Below are 18756 nucleotides of genomic sequence, written 5' to 3' on the forward strand. Positions count from 1 at the left end.
ATATTAGTCTTATTTGAAATCTTATCACTATTCATTATTAAAACGAATTTTTTAATTTATTTTTCAATACGAATATTAGTAAGAAATTCTGATTAAAATGAACATATGAATAGTGCAAAAATTCAAGGAGGATTAGTTTTATTCATCTATACTATATATTAAAAGACGTCTATGAGAAAGTATACGTGACACGTGGCGCTCTACTTATGGGTAGTTCGATCCATGTAATCTTCATATACATTAAAAAAAAATCAATTGATAAAAAAAACACATATAACTAAAAGTGAATGTTATTAATGTAGTAACCCGGGATATCGCCCGGGCCCAAAAACTAGTTCTGAATAAAACCAAGTCGATCATTGTGTTATCACTTATCATCAATCCGTAAATTACTCTTTTTAAGTAGTGTATATTTTGAAGGCATTAATTACATTCTCTCCAAGTCTCCGGATCACACATTCACACGTATAACTTTCTCTCTATTTGTTGACGCGTTCCCTGCTCGATCGAATAATAATTCCTCAAAACTTACGTGTGCTCCAATTCAAGGTTATAAGTATCTAACTTGATGGTAACTAACCATACACAAAAAATTCAATATCACCCCACTAGGCCACTAGCTAGGTTGTAATTCTAGCTACTACATAATTACATTGACTGTTGTTATTATAACCGGCCACCATCATTTTATTATGATTATGATTATGATTATGCAAACATCATACTAATTGTAAGGATCACATGCCAATGAATTGTGCAATGAATGATCCACTCATACAGTCGTATACACATGAAAATGGTAATATACAGCTTGCTTATACTATATATATATTCCTTTCAAAGCACGAATGCATGCATATTATATACTTGTATCGTTCGGGATGCCCCGCCAACATACGGATAGGCGATATGTAGGGATGATAATGGGTCGGATTCGGATTGGGTGAAGCTTCATCCCGCATCCACCCGTTTATCAATGCGCTCTATCCGCATCCGTTTGTCACCGGCTTAACTCATCACCTGCATCCACACGTCCGTCATCCTCTGATGAAACGGTTTGGTCGGTGAATAACGGACATCAATAAATAAATAAATAAAAAGTATTTTGTATAAGAAAAATAACAACAAATGATTTGAAAAAGAATAATTTGCAATAAGAGTTAAAAATATTTTCAAAGTTTGGGTGAGAATATGATAAACGGATGGATGGAGTGAGGGCCATTCATATCTGACCTGATCCGTCACTCGCATCATCCGTCACATACATCTTATCCGTTTAATAATTGTGGGTGGGTCGGGTAAATGGATATCCATTTAATATTGACATCTCAAGTCATAAGGCACCCTTTCCAAAATATGGCTAAAAAAGGCTCCCAATGCTAATAAGACTCAGTCCATGTTGGGTCGATTCAAATTAGGAGGCTAGATATTTGGGTTGGGTCCTTGGGGGATAAGGGGATCCAAACTTCCAAAATGCCTCTAATGAAATTGAACATCAACTTTGATGTTGGTAGCCATGATTGGTAGGTGTCCTTCTTTCGGGTGACTAGGCCTAATTTAGCAAATTTAAAAGAGGCATCATGTACATATTGATGTAGTAAAATTAAATGATTTTAGATGTTTCAATGCAGATCTTCAGCTCGGAGAACTCTATATTACTCCTCCGTATTTATTTAAGAGATACACTTGGCCGGACATGGTATCAAGAAAAAGAATTAAATGAAATAAATTAATAAAACAAGTGGGATTGGGTAGATATTTTAATAAGTAAAATAAGTGGGAACCATATCATTTTAAGGGGTTGAGGGTGGTGGTGGGTATAGATATATTATTTAATTAGATGGTGGAGTTTATAAGTTACTAAAAATGGCAAGTGTATCTCTTAAATAAATACGGGCTGGAAAAGACAAGTGTATCCTTTAAATAAATACAGAGGGAGTAACAATGTTTAATGAAGCATGGAGTTCTTTTTGGTTTTCTGGGTATATTTTGGAATTTTTAGTAGGCTTGCGTAAAAGGAATAATCAGGTCACAAGTTTTTGAGTTTCCCCGAATTATGTAATGGAACCTATTTTTAATTAATATTATACTTTGTATATAATATACAATCTTCGTAATGCATAAAAAAAATGTAATAAAATTAAACTAAAGATTCAATATACCTCCTTTTTCTCCTTTACGGACACTCGTTAGAAGAGGAAAAAAACGACATACAAAAAAATAAACTCCATTTTATATTTTTATCTTACTCAACCATTTTGGTACTAGCCTATGTCAAAAAAACAAAAAAACAAAAAAACAAAAAAAAAAGGGTTGGTACCAGACGTACTACACTAGTAGTCCAATGTCTTAATGTCCAGGCCTTGTTTGAATATGAGTTCCCACATTATGGAAAAACCCAAGTTGTTTGCTGCCCAAAAAATGGGCCAAGTTTTTCATTTTTACGATAAAAGAGGGCCAAGTTTGTTAGCAGTTAAAGACTTAAAGTTATGATATCCAAACAAGAACCTGGACTCATCTAAAATTCTAAATACGAGAGTGGTTACCTGACTTTTTGCTCACCCCTACTTGTGAATTTGTGATACATGTGTTTGGTGTTTATGAACTATATATATTTTCAGTCTGTACGATGCATGTGTTTGGTGTTTATCTTAGTTTTAAAAGTTGTTCATGTAATAAAAGAAAAACAAAAGTTTAGAATTATGTGAAACATAGGCGCTTGGAGAATTTTGGAAAGGGTAGAGAAAACCCTCGGTTGAAATCGGAAGGAAAAACTATCAAAAGTTACAGAGTAATTATTTGAAAAAAGGACAGAGATACATTCAAAAAGATAGGGAAATAGAAAGTTCCAAGTATATATAAAAGATAAATTTTGGACACCACAAAGCGCAATATAGCAAAATAAACTAGTGTGTGGCCCGGGCGATGTCCGAATGCTATATTGAATAATTAAAATTTTAGATTTTTTTGAGCTCAATATTTGACGAAATGCATGTATACCTTAAAGTGAAAAACATCAATTAAGTTTGTCAACTACACAAATACACTACGTCATTTATCATGCCAAGTAATTTTTCAATTAGATCATCTTACAATTGTATAATTTGTTTTCTAGTGGAACTAAGTGCTTCAAATTAATAACACCAAAGTAGATATAAGCAGCTATGCAAGGTATTTCTATAGTTGATGCTTATGAGATTCATGACATCATGTGTCTTCATAGTTGTACTAATTATATATTTTTATTTTTTTTCAAAATATTCCATAAAAAATAAAAAATCAAATAAAATTTAGTTGGTTTAGACTTCATGTTAACATTTATTTATAAATTAATGTGAAGAAATAAATCACAATTGGTGGTTGGTTAAGATGGTAATGAGAATTATCATTCAGACATGAGGTCTAGAGTTCGAACCTCATTGTATTGATTTTTGGTTATCCATGACATGACATACCACTTGGTGAATGAATGATGTAGCGCAAAGGGAAGAGTACTACGTGACACATAGACGTTTTCCAAAACGCCTTTTAATATATTAGTATAGATATATTTTTTAATTTCATGTAATTTGATAAATAAAAGATTTAATTTAGAATCATAATACAACTACAAATTTAATATGATATAAAGTACAAGTATTACCTGACGGATAATAATTAGAATCATAATATCATGATACTCCTTGTTATTATAAACTCATGAATTATAACCTAATCAAGCCTAAAGCCTAAACAATGAGATTTCGTTTATCATGTGGAGTGCAAAATAATTATGTACTCTAATCAAAGTAGTTGTGTGTGTCCCTTTTTCAATAGTGTGAGTATTTAGTTTTAATTTGTTCATTATTATTTTTTCCATAAAATTAAATGCATGTTGTGCTTTGGTTATCAGAGTAATTGTTTGACATATATATAAATTATGATTTTTGATCCAAATAAAAGAATGATATAACATGTGGCATCCTATGATCCAATTATTATTATTATTATTATTATTATTAGTAGTAGTAGTAACCAAAATTCTTTGTTGTGGGTAAAACAATCTGTGTTGGTTCACTTCTTGACTGTGTATCACTAGTTCACTACGCAATTTGGATTATACACCCGGGTGCACAGTGTTCATTGTGCACCCTGTTGAACATTTATTGAAAATCTAATGAACATTGAGAACGATTTCAATGTACATGTACTAGTGAAATATTTAAACTATATGTTCTATGAATTTGAACTATATGTTCATTGACTATATGTTCTTTGGGTATGAACAATATGTTCTTTGTATTTGAACTATATGTTCTTTGTAAAACAGGGTGCACAGTGAGCATTGTGCACCCGGGTGTATAAACCATATTTTGAGTTCACTACTACATTTTGTAATTTGTTGGCTATGGCATTTTATTATTTCTCGTTCCTTTATAAATCTCCAAGCAAAATACTTTGAGAAACTTTTGTGTGAGACCGCCTCACAGGAAAGACCCCCTTATTGGCAGTCTTGCTGGCAGCCATGTTGGCGCGTGTGCTGACGTCATGCTGACGTCAGCATGTAAATTTTTTTTTGATTTTTTTCAGGCTTAACTAATTGGACTTCAAGCTTAACTAATCGGATTTCAGGCTTAACTAATTGGATTTCAGGCTTAAATTTTTTTTTTCGAAACTAAAATTTTCATTTTTTTTTTGGTACTAACTAAACTAGTGTAAAACATAACTAAAAGTAATAAAAAGCATAACTAATTGAATAACAAAATAGTTAAGGTATGAAGACAAATAGTTAAACTTATGAGTCAAATAGTTATTAATTTTAAACAAACTTATTACTCCCTCCGTTCCTAAATACGTGTCCACTTTGGACATGTACACGGTAATTAATAAAATTGAATGGTGTGTAAGAGGTAATGATTGAGAATGTTTTTTTTTTGGGAGAGGAAAAAGTAGATAATTGTTTATTGATAAAGTATAAATAAAAGTGGAGGTGGTGATTGAAAAGTGGGAAAAGTGTAGAATGTGTAAGAAAAGGTAATAATGATGTATAGAAAAGTGGGAAAAGTGTATGGAAAAGTGAGAAAAGTGTATAGAAAAGTGGGAAAGGTGTATGTCCAAAAACGGAAAGTGGACACATAAAAGGGAACGCCATAAATGGAAACTGGACACGTATTTAGGAACGGATGGAGTATTAACTAAAACTCATAAAATCTTAACTAATTAGTTGCAATACTTAACTAATTGATTTCATTGCTTAACTAATTGGTTCCAGTGCTTAACTAATTGGTTCAGTACTTAACTAATTGGTTTCGTTGCATAACTAATAAGTTTCGTTGCTTAACTAATTAGTTCCAGTGATAACTCAGTGCATGACTAATTGATAGATTCTAGTGCTTCACTAATTGGTTTCAGTGCTTCACTAATTGGTTGCATGGTTTAACTAATATGTTACATTACTTAACTAATTTATTACATTGCTTAACTAATTGGTTCTAAAGCTTAACTTATTAGTTTCATTTTTAACTAATTGATTCAATTACTTAACTAATTGTTTTCAATTCTTAAAATTTTGTATCCTAACTAAAAATTTGAAATTCGTTATCTGAAACTCAAAAATACATAACTAAAACTCAAAAAATGTTAACTAAAACCAAGAAAATCGTAACTTCAACTGGTAAAATCATAACTAAAACTCGAAAAATCATAACTAAAAGCTCTGAATGAAAACTCAAAAATACGTAACTAAAACTCAAAAAAACTTAACTAAAACCAAAAAAATCGTGACTAAAACTTAAAATTTCATAACTAAAACATAGAAAATCAGTCCAGCAATTCCACTAAGAAGACCATTATTTCAGAAATATAACTAAAACTAAAACATAATTATTCTTAACTAAATACAAAAAAAGTGTAACTAAAACATTACAATTCTACCAATTGAGGTTGGCATGAGTGGTTAAGGGCCTCTTGCTCCTTAACCAAGGTCTCGGGTTCGAGCATTGAGAATAGAAAAAATCGGATGCTGCCCATCGAGGTACCCATGCAAACTCCCGCGGGAGATTAGTCCACTCGCCTAAGGCGGTGGGAACTCCTCGTAGTAGAACCAAAAAAACATTACAATTCTTGACTAAAACTAAAACACCAGTGCTTCCAGCTACGAATCCTCAATCTGCAGCAATTCTATCACAATAATCGGCATCACACCGCAACACCAACACTGCACAACCATCAGCCAGACCGCCACCACCGCAAAGCCTCCTCTTCCTGCCGGAAACAAGAACAAATCAATTACATCCACATAAACTGAAAAAACTTAAAAAAGTAAACCTAATCAATCCAATCTAACACCAAAAACCTAAAGGATTGAACAAAAACCTAATATATATATTCAATCGAAACGAAACAAAAACCTAATCGAATCAAAAACAAAATCACAAGAGTTGACCTAATTACATCAAAAATCAAAACCCAAAAACTCAGCATAAACATAGCTTGAACGAATTAGGTACCAAGGTTGGAATTACAGAGTATTTCATTATGCAGGGTGCTGTTTTGGGGGGAAGGCTTGTTGGTTTTGTTGTTGTCTTTGTAGGCTGGAAGCTCCTTTGCTCAAGCTGGGTTCTGCTGCTTGGTTGTTGCGCTTCTTTGCACAGGCTGGGTGTGCTTCTGCTTCAGTTCTGTTGCACGTGTTGTTCTTTGTTTCTTTTATTTGTTTTGCAGGCTGTTTTGCCTTTGTTTTTAGTGTTTTCTGGTGTTTCTTTGTTTGGTTCTTCCTGTACTCTACCTTTTGGTAATAAATTTCTATTTACCAAAAAAAAAAGAGGCAACTTTAAGTTAGTTAATAATTTTAATAAGAAATTTAGATTGTTGTTCTAAATATTGAACCGCCGGGATATTTTCTATAGTAGTTTAAGATTTGCCTCTCTTGATCTAGTATCGGCTGACTTCATCTTGAAGTTTCAATCTTCAAACTCCGTCTTGAAAATGGATTGAAAGTTTGTTTTACCATTTTTTTTTCCACTTAAAAGCAGAGTTTCATCTTTGAGGATAAGAAAGATCTTTTGATTACACCCATTTAATTAACGTAAGGTTTTAAGGTTTATACTATTAATTAAATAAAATCAATAGTATATTTAGTTAATCGTATATGCATAGTTTCCTTACATTTACAAAATCTAATATTATGTACGGAGTAGTCCATAGTAGATTTTTATTTAGAGATAATTAGAGAAAAAAAATTATTTATTTTAAAAGAGAGGCGAATCAATGAGTGACATTTGTCATCACCACATTGATTTCCTCTCTTTTAGTATATTATATATATAGATAGATGCGTATTGAAAATATGGAATATTAAGGGTCAAAATAAAAATTGAGATTTTCCTTTTGTTGTGTTTAAAAATATAGAAATAGAAAGGGGAAATTGCCTTAGTGATTGATTTTCATGATTGTTGAACCGTTAACTACTGATAGCCAAAAACAAAAATTAAAAGAAAAAAAATTAAATAAATCATAATTTGATTTGGAAAACCCATACGAAGTATTATAAAGCATTAGAGATGAGTACTTTTTGCTAGCATGTGCCTGCAACATATTGAAAAGAAAATTGTCACAGTGGTGATGGTAGTTTTGAGACTTTCTCCATACCGATTTGGTTATACGATATTATTGAAGTTTGACAACATTTGGTAGGTAAACTACATGGTGTCGAAGAGTTGAGCGAAAGTCTTAATTTGAAGCTTTCTAGAAATGTTGGTTTGTTTGGGTGTGAGAATTACACTACCGCACCATTATAATTAGAGGAGAACAAAAAGAAAAAAGAATAAAGAGGTTATATGGGTTATGGTGCCATGGAAGAAGAGAAATAAGTGCAGAGGGAGAAGGGTGGGAGAAAAAAATGTAGACGGATCAAGGTTGTGATACCATGATAGAGTTATGAGAAAACTTACTTGTATTGATGTTTGCAATAAAGAATACAACCCTAAGAATATTACAAAGTCAACGGTGATATCAATTGCTAAAATAAAAAGGATATTGTTTCAATAGGGCAACGTATAGGCAGCCAAAAATCAGGAGTGACGGCCATAATTCATCCCAAATCCCGAGTTTCAATCAAATATTTCCTCCGTCCCAAATTTATAGTCTTATTTAACTAAAAATACGAGTTTTAAGAAGAAGAAAAAAAATCAAATGTAATGTATGGGAAAATGAGAAAGTGCATGAGAAAGTGGGAAAATGGAATATAATGTACTACCTCTGTTTCAGAAAGTTCTTTACACTTTGGAAAATGTGTCCAAAGTATAAAAACTTTGATCGTAAATTCTCACTATTATATACATCTGAACATTACATGTAAGATCTTGTCAGATTGGTCTCGGTATGTATTTTCAGAATATCAATTTTTTTAAATACGAAATTGGATATATTAATAGTTAAATATTGCATTGGAGTTCGTGAAAATAGTAACTGTAAAGATTTTTTTGAAACGGGGGAAGTATGAGAAAGTGTAAAAAGTGGAATATAATGTATGAGAAAGTGTAAAAAGTGGATTATAGTGTACGAGAAAGTGTATGAAAAAGTGAAATAATATATGGGAATGTTGGAAAAGTAATTTTCAAATAAGAAAACAAGACTATAAATTTGGGACGCCCGAAATAGGAAATAAGACTATAATTTTGGGACGGAGGGACTGAAGTAGGGGTGAGCACAACAGGGTGCCTGTTAAAATTCAAGGAACCGGAACATGTTGCAACAAGTTCCTTAAAATGAGAACCGGAGTCGGAACCTGTTGCAACAGGTTCCTGAAAATGAGAATCGGAACCGGAACCTGTTGCCCTCTCATTTTAAATATTTAAATAAGTTATTGATATTTTATTGAAAAAGTAGCTATGGTTGTTTTATAGTTTGAGCTTAAGTTGTAATTCTATATTTATATTTTTCAAAAATTAACTTGGATTTTTTTTGTATTTTGAGCATATGAACTATGGAATATATGGCTCAGTTCCTTATTTTGGGTACTCTATGTTAGAATTAGTGTGTATATCAGTATATGGTACCCAACAGGGTACCCGTTCCAAAAAAATTGAGAATCGGAATCGGAACCTGTTGCAACATGTTCCCAAATTTCACTACAAGAAATTTTACCATTAACGACGGAAAATCCCGTCGTGAAAGCCAATAATCGTTGATTAACGACGGGGTTTCCTGTCGCGAACCCGTCATAAAAGAGGGTCGTCGTTAATAGAAAATCCCGTCGTTAATCCGTCGTAAAAGACATTTACGACGGTTGTTCCCGTCTTTGTTTGGTTGTTAGCCCCATCGCAAAAGCTTTTTACGACGAAATTTTTGACCCGTCGTAATTAGGTTATCGTTAAAGATACAAATTCTTGTAGTGTAATTTGTTACTCGGAACTGAAACCTGTACAATAAGTTCCGATTCCGAAACCACATATTCCTAATAGGTTCCGATTCAAGTGATCCTGACTTTTTGCTCACCCTATCAAATATGGCCACAATTTTACCACGTGCTCACATTTATTTTAGCACAACCTCTGTACAGTCCTATATATACATAATACATACACAGTACCCTGTATTTACTTCACTCTTTCTCCAACATTACCTCAAATACTCAAGCACTCGCTGGTTCGCTACTTTCTGTGGTTAGCTTTCTCCCCCTTCCTACTAAAAGTTGTTATTTTTGAGGTTAATTACTACTTGTGCTAATGATTCTCGATATTTTCGCACACGTAAATACGTAATAACGTAATTACGGAGTGTTACTCCTACATGAAAGCATTAATCACATAAAATATAAAACTACATCATATTCATAAAATAACTGCGTAAACATTATAGATAATTACATAATACAGTTAATATATATGTAGTACTCTATTTTTAATGGATATATCTTCATGCAATATACGGAGAATTATTTAAGGGGCAACTATCAATTTTTGATGCCACTTCAGCCGTTCTGTTACTCCATAAAACAGAGATATTATGGGTTTTGGATCCTCTAGAGTTCTAAAATAACTCTACAAGGTAGAGTTTGAGCATATCAACCATTGAATGAAAAATCAATTGGTTTATATATTATCTTTCCAAAATTCTCCCTATTTTTTCTCATCAATATGAGCCATTGATTTTAAAATGTATGGTTTAGATACAAATCTACCTTGTAGAGTTTTATTAAAACTCTAAAGGATCCGGACTCGATATTATGTATATTAATTATGTAATGTTTTCAACAATGTCTCATTAAGTTCATGAGGCAAAAAGATTAAGGATGTGTGTACGTTAGCACACACGTTCTAATTAAGCTCCTCCTCCATTTAATTATAATTTGTATGGCGCTTATAACTCATTCGATTTGAAAATGGATTAAAAGAAATGTTAATGTATGTACACTCGGCTTGAGAATTATACATTTATCTATTCTATTTTTATTGATCGCTAATATTATATTTCGCATTTGAGTTTTTTATTTTATTTTATTTCCTTGAGGCCACTTTATTAACTACGGAGTACTCATTTGCTATAATTCTACCAGCCCGTTTCTTGTGTGACGCGTTCATACACTATCGAATTTGATAATGTGACGCGTTCACACTAAAGGGGATATTTTATGTGCGGCCTAGTAATAAATTATACACACATCTAGTGGCGAGGTCAGGGGGTGCCTGGGTAGGTCATGGCCCCCCTCCCCACTAAGAATTGCTTATATAATTAATGTTGCAGGCAAAAACCTACTACGTAAAACTAAGCTAGATGATCGAGTTGGTAGCATGTATTTGGTTTTTTGATGTAGGTGTCATGAAGTCTAAGGTTCGATCCCCAACACTTCCCTTTCTTCATTTGTTTTATTTTTTTATTTTTAATGATTATAAGACATTTTGATATTATTCGAACAATATACAAACTATAATAACTAAGATATAGATTGACTCCTAACAAAAAATTCCCGATTTCGCCCCTGCACACATCACTTGGACTAGTGGTAAAACACCTTGATACTTGATAGCATGAACCTTAAGGTTGTGAATTGAAGGTTGTAGGTTCAAAACCCTTTGTCAATAATTTTTGACTTTTTATTTATTTAAGCAACACAAATTATTATTATTATTATTATTATTATTATTATTATTATTATTATTATTATTATTATTATTATTATTATTATTATTATTATTATTATTATTATTTTTTTTTATTTTTTTTTTTTTTTTTATTTATTTATTTTTTTTTTTTTTTTTATTATTATTATTATTGTTGTTATTATTATTATTTGGGAGTTACTACGTGTATATATATTGTTAAGAGTTACTATGTATATTTGTCAAAAGTTATTTTTTTTTACAAAAAGTATATTGTTAAAATTTACTTTAGATGTTACTAACCGTATTAACAGTCCCAACCTTTTTCTTTATATAATATACAGAACAATACAAAATATTAAATTTTACTAGTATTACTCTTTTTGAGTAATTTTTTTTAATGTTTTAGGAGTTACAACTTTTATTAATATGAGGGTGTTTGGTTAGGAGATGTTTGAAACAAAAAGAGTTATTTGGAGTGAATTAGAGATTTGACCTTTAAAATATATTAATTGGAGCGTTTGATCATGAGAGGTTTGTAAGAGAGTTTTGGGAGAAAAAAGCTCAATATAGGAGCTTTTTGCAATTACATATTTGAGAAAGTGAATAAAATAGATTATTTTTGGCCTACTATTGCCTATAATTCCAACCACTACCAACCTTGGTACCCTACATTATTTCTCTCCTAAAAAAATTACTCACAAGTCACACTTCATTCTTCATTTCACCCTATTCACAAGACTCGTTTTTTTTTGTTATAATTAATTTTATATAAGTACTTTAGAGCACTTGAAAACTATTGAAATTATGCTTGTGATATCATTAGTAATATTTCTCTATTTGCAAATATATAATTTAAAATTTAAAATTAAGAATAATTTTTTTTTAAAATAAATATATTTTGTTTATTAAAAAATAAAGAGAAAATAATTAACACAATAAACTATGGAGTATAGTCTAATATTAATAAGAAATAAAGTATTTCATTGTCTTTAATGGTAATTTTACATATTAAATAGCTAATAACTAACATTTTATTTACCAAACATTTTTACACAAACAACTAATTTAACCATCTAGTCAAACCAGATAATACAAACCGCTAACCGCTAACAAATAGTCAAACCATTTACATCTAATATCTAATAGTTCCTAACCAAACAGGGACTATGTTAAACATTGAGAGGTTTGTTTCATTTTTTGAAGTTTATCAACAAACCTTCTTATTGCTACATAAAATTACAAACTCATAGGTTACTGAATTGTAACCGGTATGTGTGCAAATTATTGATGCCAAGTAGCTTGTTAAAATGGTGTTGGGTTTTCTTTGTTGGGTTTTCTTTGTAACCATGACTTAATACTTTGGATAGATTTGTCTATTTATGTTTAGGTTTGTTGTAAGAGGCCTTGTGTATTAATGATGTGACATAGGAATAAATCTCGAAAAGATTTGCACTATTGCTATTACTTTTAAATATCCTTACTTAAATATCGCACTGATAAAAAATATCACTGGGTGTAATTTGAGATGAAGGAAGTTCTAAATTTGTTATTTTTTATAGGGAAGAGAGTAGTTTGTTATCATATATTGCTCAGTACGTATACGGTTTACCCGGATGCATTGTGCACCCTTTCACATTCTCCCTTACATACAAGGAGAAAATGTGAAAAGGGCCAGTAATGAACATAAAACTATGAATGAACGTTGCATCCAGATTAGAGCTGAAAAACGTATAGCCTGGGATTGTGTTCATGTAGAATATAAACGGAATGGAAAACCTCAACACTAATCCAACCCGTTTAATAAACGTGTCGTGCCGTGTTGACCTGTTTAACTAATTATGTCAGAAACTCTTGACACTAATTTGTTTTTTCGTGTCCGCGTGTCGTGTTGGCGTGTTTGTTCAATAAAGTTGGATCCATATATTATACAAGTTTATCACCAAATACATTGATTACTAGTTGTTTTTTCTTAGGCGGTTTAAGCCATGTTACTTTCGTTTTGAGAACCGCAACACTAACTAGACCCATTAAATTAAACGTGACGTATCGTGTTGACCCGTTTAATTAAACATGTCATAAATCCCTAATAATAACCCATTTTACTCAGTTCCAATTCGTATCGTATTATCGTGTCTTGTCATATTTTACCACTCTAAATATGATGTCCATATAATCCTATCAATTTTCAATTATTGTCTCGCGTAGTTATGCACAAGATATAATGATTGTCTTTTTTGACCAACTTGTTTGGTAACCAAGGGGCAAGCCAGGCAAGGTCCCCACAACATGTCAAATCTACAATAATGCCATTGCTTACCTTTTCAACACGGTGTACTTATAGAGATTTTTTAATACTCCATCCGTCCCTTAATAAACGCACCGCTTTTCTTTTTCGGCCGTCCCTTAATACTTGCACCACTTCTATAAATGGAAATGTTTGTCAATATTATATTATTTCTCACACTTACCTACTACCCCTACTCCCTACAAAAAATCATTTAAAAATCCATACCCCCCACTCAATACTCTCCATCCCTTACACATTTCCACTAACTATATTAAAAAATACCTCACTATCAACTAACACCCATTAAATTAATAAGTCAATTCAAATGTCTTAAACTCCGCACCGGTCAAACCGGTGCGAGTATTAAGGGACGGAGGGAGTATATATGTAGGGAGTAGGGAGTAATTGGAGTAAATGAGATTTTCCTGTAGATATCTTTAAACAATACGTGAATAGATTAAATTAATTTGTACTCCCTCTGTATTTATTAATGGATACACTTGTCTTTTTCGGCTGTATTTATTTAAGAGATACACTTGTCATTTTTAGTAACTTATCAATCCCACCATCTAATTAAATAATACATCTAATTTACTATATAACCCACCATCCTATTAAACAAATAATTTCAGAAACTCACCCAATCTTCACCCCCCAAAATGACATGGTCCCCACTTGTTTATTTATTATCCAACCCCACTTATTTTATTATTTTATTTCATTTAGTTTTTCTTCTTAATATCCTTACCCGGCCAAGTGTAGCTCTTAAATAAATACAGAGGATGTATGTACTCATTTCGTTCTCAAACGTTAGTTTTAGTTTGATTTTTTTTTCATAGTTTCAACTTAATATTCTATTCAAGACGAAGGAAACAAAATACCCACATAAATATTTTAAAATATATTTACTATTGTAATTTAAAATTTTAGAAATTTCTTTTCAATTATAAATAATTTCAAGATTTCAAACAAAACTAGCAGTCGCACGGATCGACGTATTGACTAACTTGACATAATTGTTGATCGACTAGTTAATCAGCTAGTTAGAGATGGAGTGGATTGGATTAGGTTTGGAGAAAAACATACTGGGTACTTACCAATGACAATCAATGGCGGTTCCTTGGTGGTCCCTCCGGACGAAAAAATCCATAGTGTATTTTTTAGTTCAGGCTCCACTCAAAATTAGAATATAATTGTATGAAACAAATATTACGGAGTATAATTTTTAATTGTTATACTGACCCCAAATCGTAAATCTGTTCAAGATCCGCCACTGATATCAACTATATCGACGTACTCCATCTTTGTAGGAAAATGGAAAAACAAGCATTTTCTACAATGGAAGAACTTCTAAGTGCTGCATTACATGGTGAGGACTTATGTTATCCTCTCCTTGGTAAAAGCAACACTTGGTATCCTGAATCTCAATGGGAACTCGAGTACGACCTCGTCGATCAATTTATCACGTCACCGCCTTCTTATACTTCGAATGATAGCAGTGAAATAATAAGCCACAATGATTTCAACGACGACGACAACAACAACAATGATGATGGAGGTGATAATGCAAGTACTGTCAAGATGTTGAAGACAACCCCAACTGGTGTTCAAGAACCCGACCGCCAATCGGAGAACAATAATAAGGAAGTGACTAAGAAGCAAGTTGTGAATGGAGGAGGAGGAGGTAAGAGGAAGAGAAAAAGGCAAGAAAGCCAAGTTCAAGATCACATCTTAGCTGAGAGAAAGCGTCGGGAAACACTTGCCCAATTGTTCATTTCTCTCTCAACTTTGATTCCTGGTCTTAAGAAGGTATGGAGTACTTCCTTTATGTTTCTCACTTTTGTATTTTGTTCCGTGTTTACTAGCTGCACTTATCTGACCATTAATATCTTCAATAGCGTATTAGTACCACTGTTTTAAAACGATCTTTATAATTACTATGTGAAATAATATTAAGACAAATGTGATAAATTGTGTGAAAATGTGGGTGAGTATAATAAAATATAGGTAAAGTAAGAGAGATAGTGTGAAAAAATGGTTGCCCTATAAAGATGGTTGTTGGCTGATCCGGCCCGAGGCTCGACCCGACCAGGCATGATAAATATCCGATCGGACATGAGCACGAAAAAAGCACGACCTGACACGAGCACGAAGTTGTGCGCTTTGGGCAGGACCTGAGCCGCATTTTTTTTTTGAAAAACACGACAAGACAGACCACGACTCGACCCGACACTCTTTTGAACTTTTCAACCCGAATGCAGAGTGGGCTTGGCATGAGCTGGACCCGTTTAAACCCACAACCGGTGGGTTCGGCCCGACCCACAATAATCTTTAGTGCCATATAAGAAAAAATGAATAAAGTAAGATAAAATGAGTAAAAGGATGTAAAGTTTTTGGGGTAAGAGAAGCGAGATGGTGCATTCCTATATCCAAATATAGTATAAAGCGCAATGTAAATAATATTATGATATGGAGTAAAACGAATATTGTAAAAATCATTATAAAACGAAGATATGTAGTAATTGTTAATTAAAATTTTTAAAAATTTGTTGTTGTATATTTTGATGCAGATTGATAAAACCACAATCTTAGGAGAAGCGATCAAACACATGAAACACCTCCAAGAGAAAGTAAATGCACTCGAAACTTTGGCTGCTCAACAAAAGACTCTCAAGTCAATGGTGGTGGTCAAGAAATATCAATTGACAGTGGCTAATGACGACAACAACGATGATAATGATAATGGTAGTAGGAACAATGCAATTAATTTTAACAACTCGATACCAGAAATTCAAGTTAAGACAACGGATGACACCCTTCTCTTAAAAGTACACTGTGAACAACAAGAAAAGATTATGACCAAGTTATTTGATGTTGTTGTCAAACATCATATGAGCGTCGTAAATTGTGCCCTCATACCGTTTAAAAACCTTGCCCAAGACATTACCATTGTTACAAAGGTAAATTAATGAACAACTAACTACTACCTCCGTTTCAAAAATATCTTTACGCTTTTACAGTGGCGGATCTAGTGTATGGGAAGTGGGGTCACTTGACCCCACTTGGCCAAAAAAAATTGCATAATTTTAGTTAATTTTCGACTAATTCATTTTAAAAAGTACCTAATTTAGTTAATTTTTCATTAATTTTGTAATAGTGACCCCACTTAGTACTATTTCTAGATCCGCCACTGCGCTTTTATAAATGTGTCCAAAAATCAAAACTTTGACCATAAATTCTCACTATTATATCTAACAAAAAATTATCATGAAATATCTTGTTAGATTTATCTTGAAATGTATTTTATAAATATCAACTTTTTATAATTTTTTACCATACGAAATTGGATATATTAACGGTCAAACGCATCGGAGTCCGTGCAAATAGTAAGTGTGAAGATCTTTTTGAAACGGAGGTAGTATATATTATTGACATACTTTTTTTTTCTTTTTGTTGTTGTAAATAACTACCTAATATATGCACTCACGTATGTAATTAATTAAACTTTACTACTTTTTATTTTATGCAGATGAAAGAGGGCTTCGACCTGGACGTGAAAGGTTTTGTTAGATCTATTCGATCCATCCTTCATCCGACTAGCTAGTCCCCGATTCCAAGCATCTGATGAGTGTAGGTTATGATTCATAACTAGTTGCTCTTTGTATTGTCATTCGAAATATATTCAAATTGTTCATGTATTCTATATGCAAATCCGGGAATCTTATGGGTTTTTTATCTTCATATTTTTTCCGGATATTTCTACCCTTGTTCTTGTATTTGTTTTGATTTTGATGTGTGCAAAATTATGGGGGAAATATTATTTGATTGTCTCATTATTATTCGTGGGCGTATGCCTCTATTTATTAGACACCCTACATTTCGTAGGTTCCCTGAGTCCTGTAGAATTTTATATCATATCATATAACATAACTCTATCTATATTCTACGTTATCCTCAACACCCTCCCGCAATCGTGACTTCAATTTCACGAACGTTGCGATTTGAAAGGTAAGAATATATATCTTCTACGTTAGCACCAGATCGATCAATCAGATGAATTGGAACTTCTTTGTCTTTGTTGGAGTCGATACGCAAAACTCAGGCTTCTCTTGGCCTGAGTTTTCAGAGCAAAACCAAGCTCAAATGGGAGAAATTAAATCATATCATGCTCAATCTGTCATTGATTTTTCAGAGCAAAACCAAGCTCAAATCCTTCATTGGTTTTTCGAAGCAAACCCAAAATCAAACTTATACTCGAATTCGACGTGATCTCAAATACGAGCTTTTCTTCAACATAAACCCATCGATTTTACAGGAATTGATCGTCTCTATACGTGAAACTCTAAACTATTAAACGCCAATTGCCTTGCTCACACACATCAGCCTATAAAAAAAACACATTAACCTTTTTTTTCCACTAATAGTACGTAGTATCACTTTGTGAAAATTACTCACTCCAAAAGAAAATAAAAAAGCATCAATACGATGCACAACAGAAGTTCATCAATAAATCCATATACAACCCGGATAATATTTATTGATGGTCCTTAAAATCCCCCTAAGCTAGCTCTGATACCATGCTAAAATATGGAGGATGAATGTTATTTCATTGTCTCATATTATTCGTGGGCATATGCTTCTATTTATATTACGATAAACAAATTACATATCAAATATTGCCACTTAGAGGTACAAGGTTCAAATCTTGCCTTCCTACATCAACTCAGAGTATTAATTACTTCCTTAACCTACGAAAACAGACTTCTTTGGCTTGTAGGGTCTGTCGACCTTACTTAATTTTATAAAATGAGTACTTTCTTTTTACTTTCGTTTGCCAACTCTATGTTTTGTTTAATTAACACTTGCTCTAATGAATAAGAACCCGTAAGATTTTCTTTTAATAGAATTTTAACCAAGACTTGAATTGTTGAAGAGGACGGATAGATAGGGAGAGAGGTAGAGGGGCGAGCAACTGATCACCATTAGACCTGATTATTGGATATGGTAGTTCAACGGGCATAGGGTTTGGATCAAGTTAATATGTTTTTATTAGGCATGACTCTTACGGGATAAAGTCTTATGGCCAACATAGGGTTAAACTTATACAACTCATTGAAAATGGTCTAGGGACCAGTACGACTTGTCCGGACCACCCAGACCGTATGGACCTTCCGGAATGTCATTGTTGGTTTTGGATCCACTATAGTTCTAAAATAACTCTACAAGGTAGAGTTTGAGCAATATCAACCGTACCATTGAATGAAAAATCAATGGCACATATATTATATTTTTGAAATCCCTATTTTTTCTCATCAATATCCACCTACTGATTTTTCCTTCCCACTAATATGAGCCATTAATTTTAAAATGTATGATTGAGATACAAGT

At 32.6% G+C, this 18756-nt stretch overlaps 1 protein-coding gene and 1 long non-coding RNA gene across 2 annotated transcripts; one reads left to right on the forward strand and one right to left on the reverse strand.

Annotated features, from left to right (window-relative positions):
• Nucleotides 1-5757: 5757 nt before the first annotated feature.
• LOC130462558 (uncharacterized) lies at nucleotides 5758-6763 on the reverse strand. The gene is made up of 2 exons (XR_008923050.1): nucleotides 6489-6763; nucleotides 5758-6243 (listed from the first exon to the last, which is right to left on the reverse strand). It is a non-coding gene; the product is annotated as an uncharacterized lncRNA (long non-coding RNA).
• Nucleotides 6764-9590: 2827 nt separating this feature from the next.
• On the forward strand, nucleotides 9591-17214 carry LOC130462557 (transcription factor bHLH18-like). The gene is made up of 4 exons (XM_056831032.1): nucleotides 9591-9641; nucleotides 14679-15177; nucleotides 15939-16328; nucleotides 16898-17214. Exons 2-4 carry the CDS (start codon nucleotides 14683-14685, stop codon nucleotides 16970-16972), a joined length of 960 nt encoding a protein of 319 aa, XP_056687010.1. The 5' UTR covers nucleotides 9591-9641; nucleotides 14679-14682; the 3' UTR covers nucleotides 16973-17214.
• The last annotated feature ends 1542 nt before the right edge of the window (nucleotides 17215-18756 follow it).

The sequence above is a fragment of the Spinacia oleracea genome, chromosome 6 (assembly GCF_020520425.1).
Source record: "Spinacia oleracea cultivar Varoflay chromosome 6, BTI_SOV_V1, whole genome shotgun sequence".
Classification (NCBI taxonomy): domain Eukaryota; kingdom Viridiplantae; phylum Streptophyta; class Magnoliopsida; order Caryophyllales; family Amaranthaceae; genus Spinacia; species Spinacia oleracea.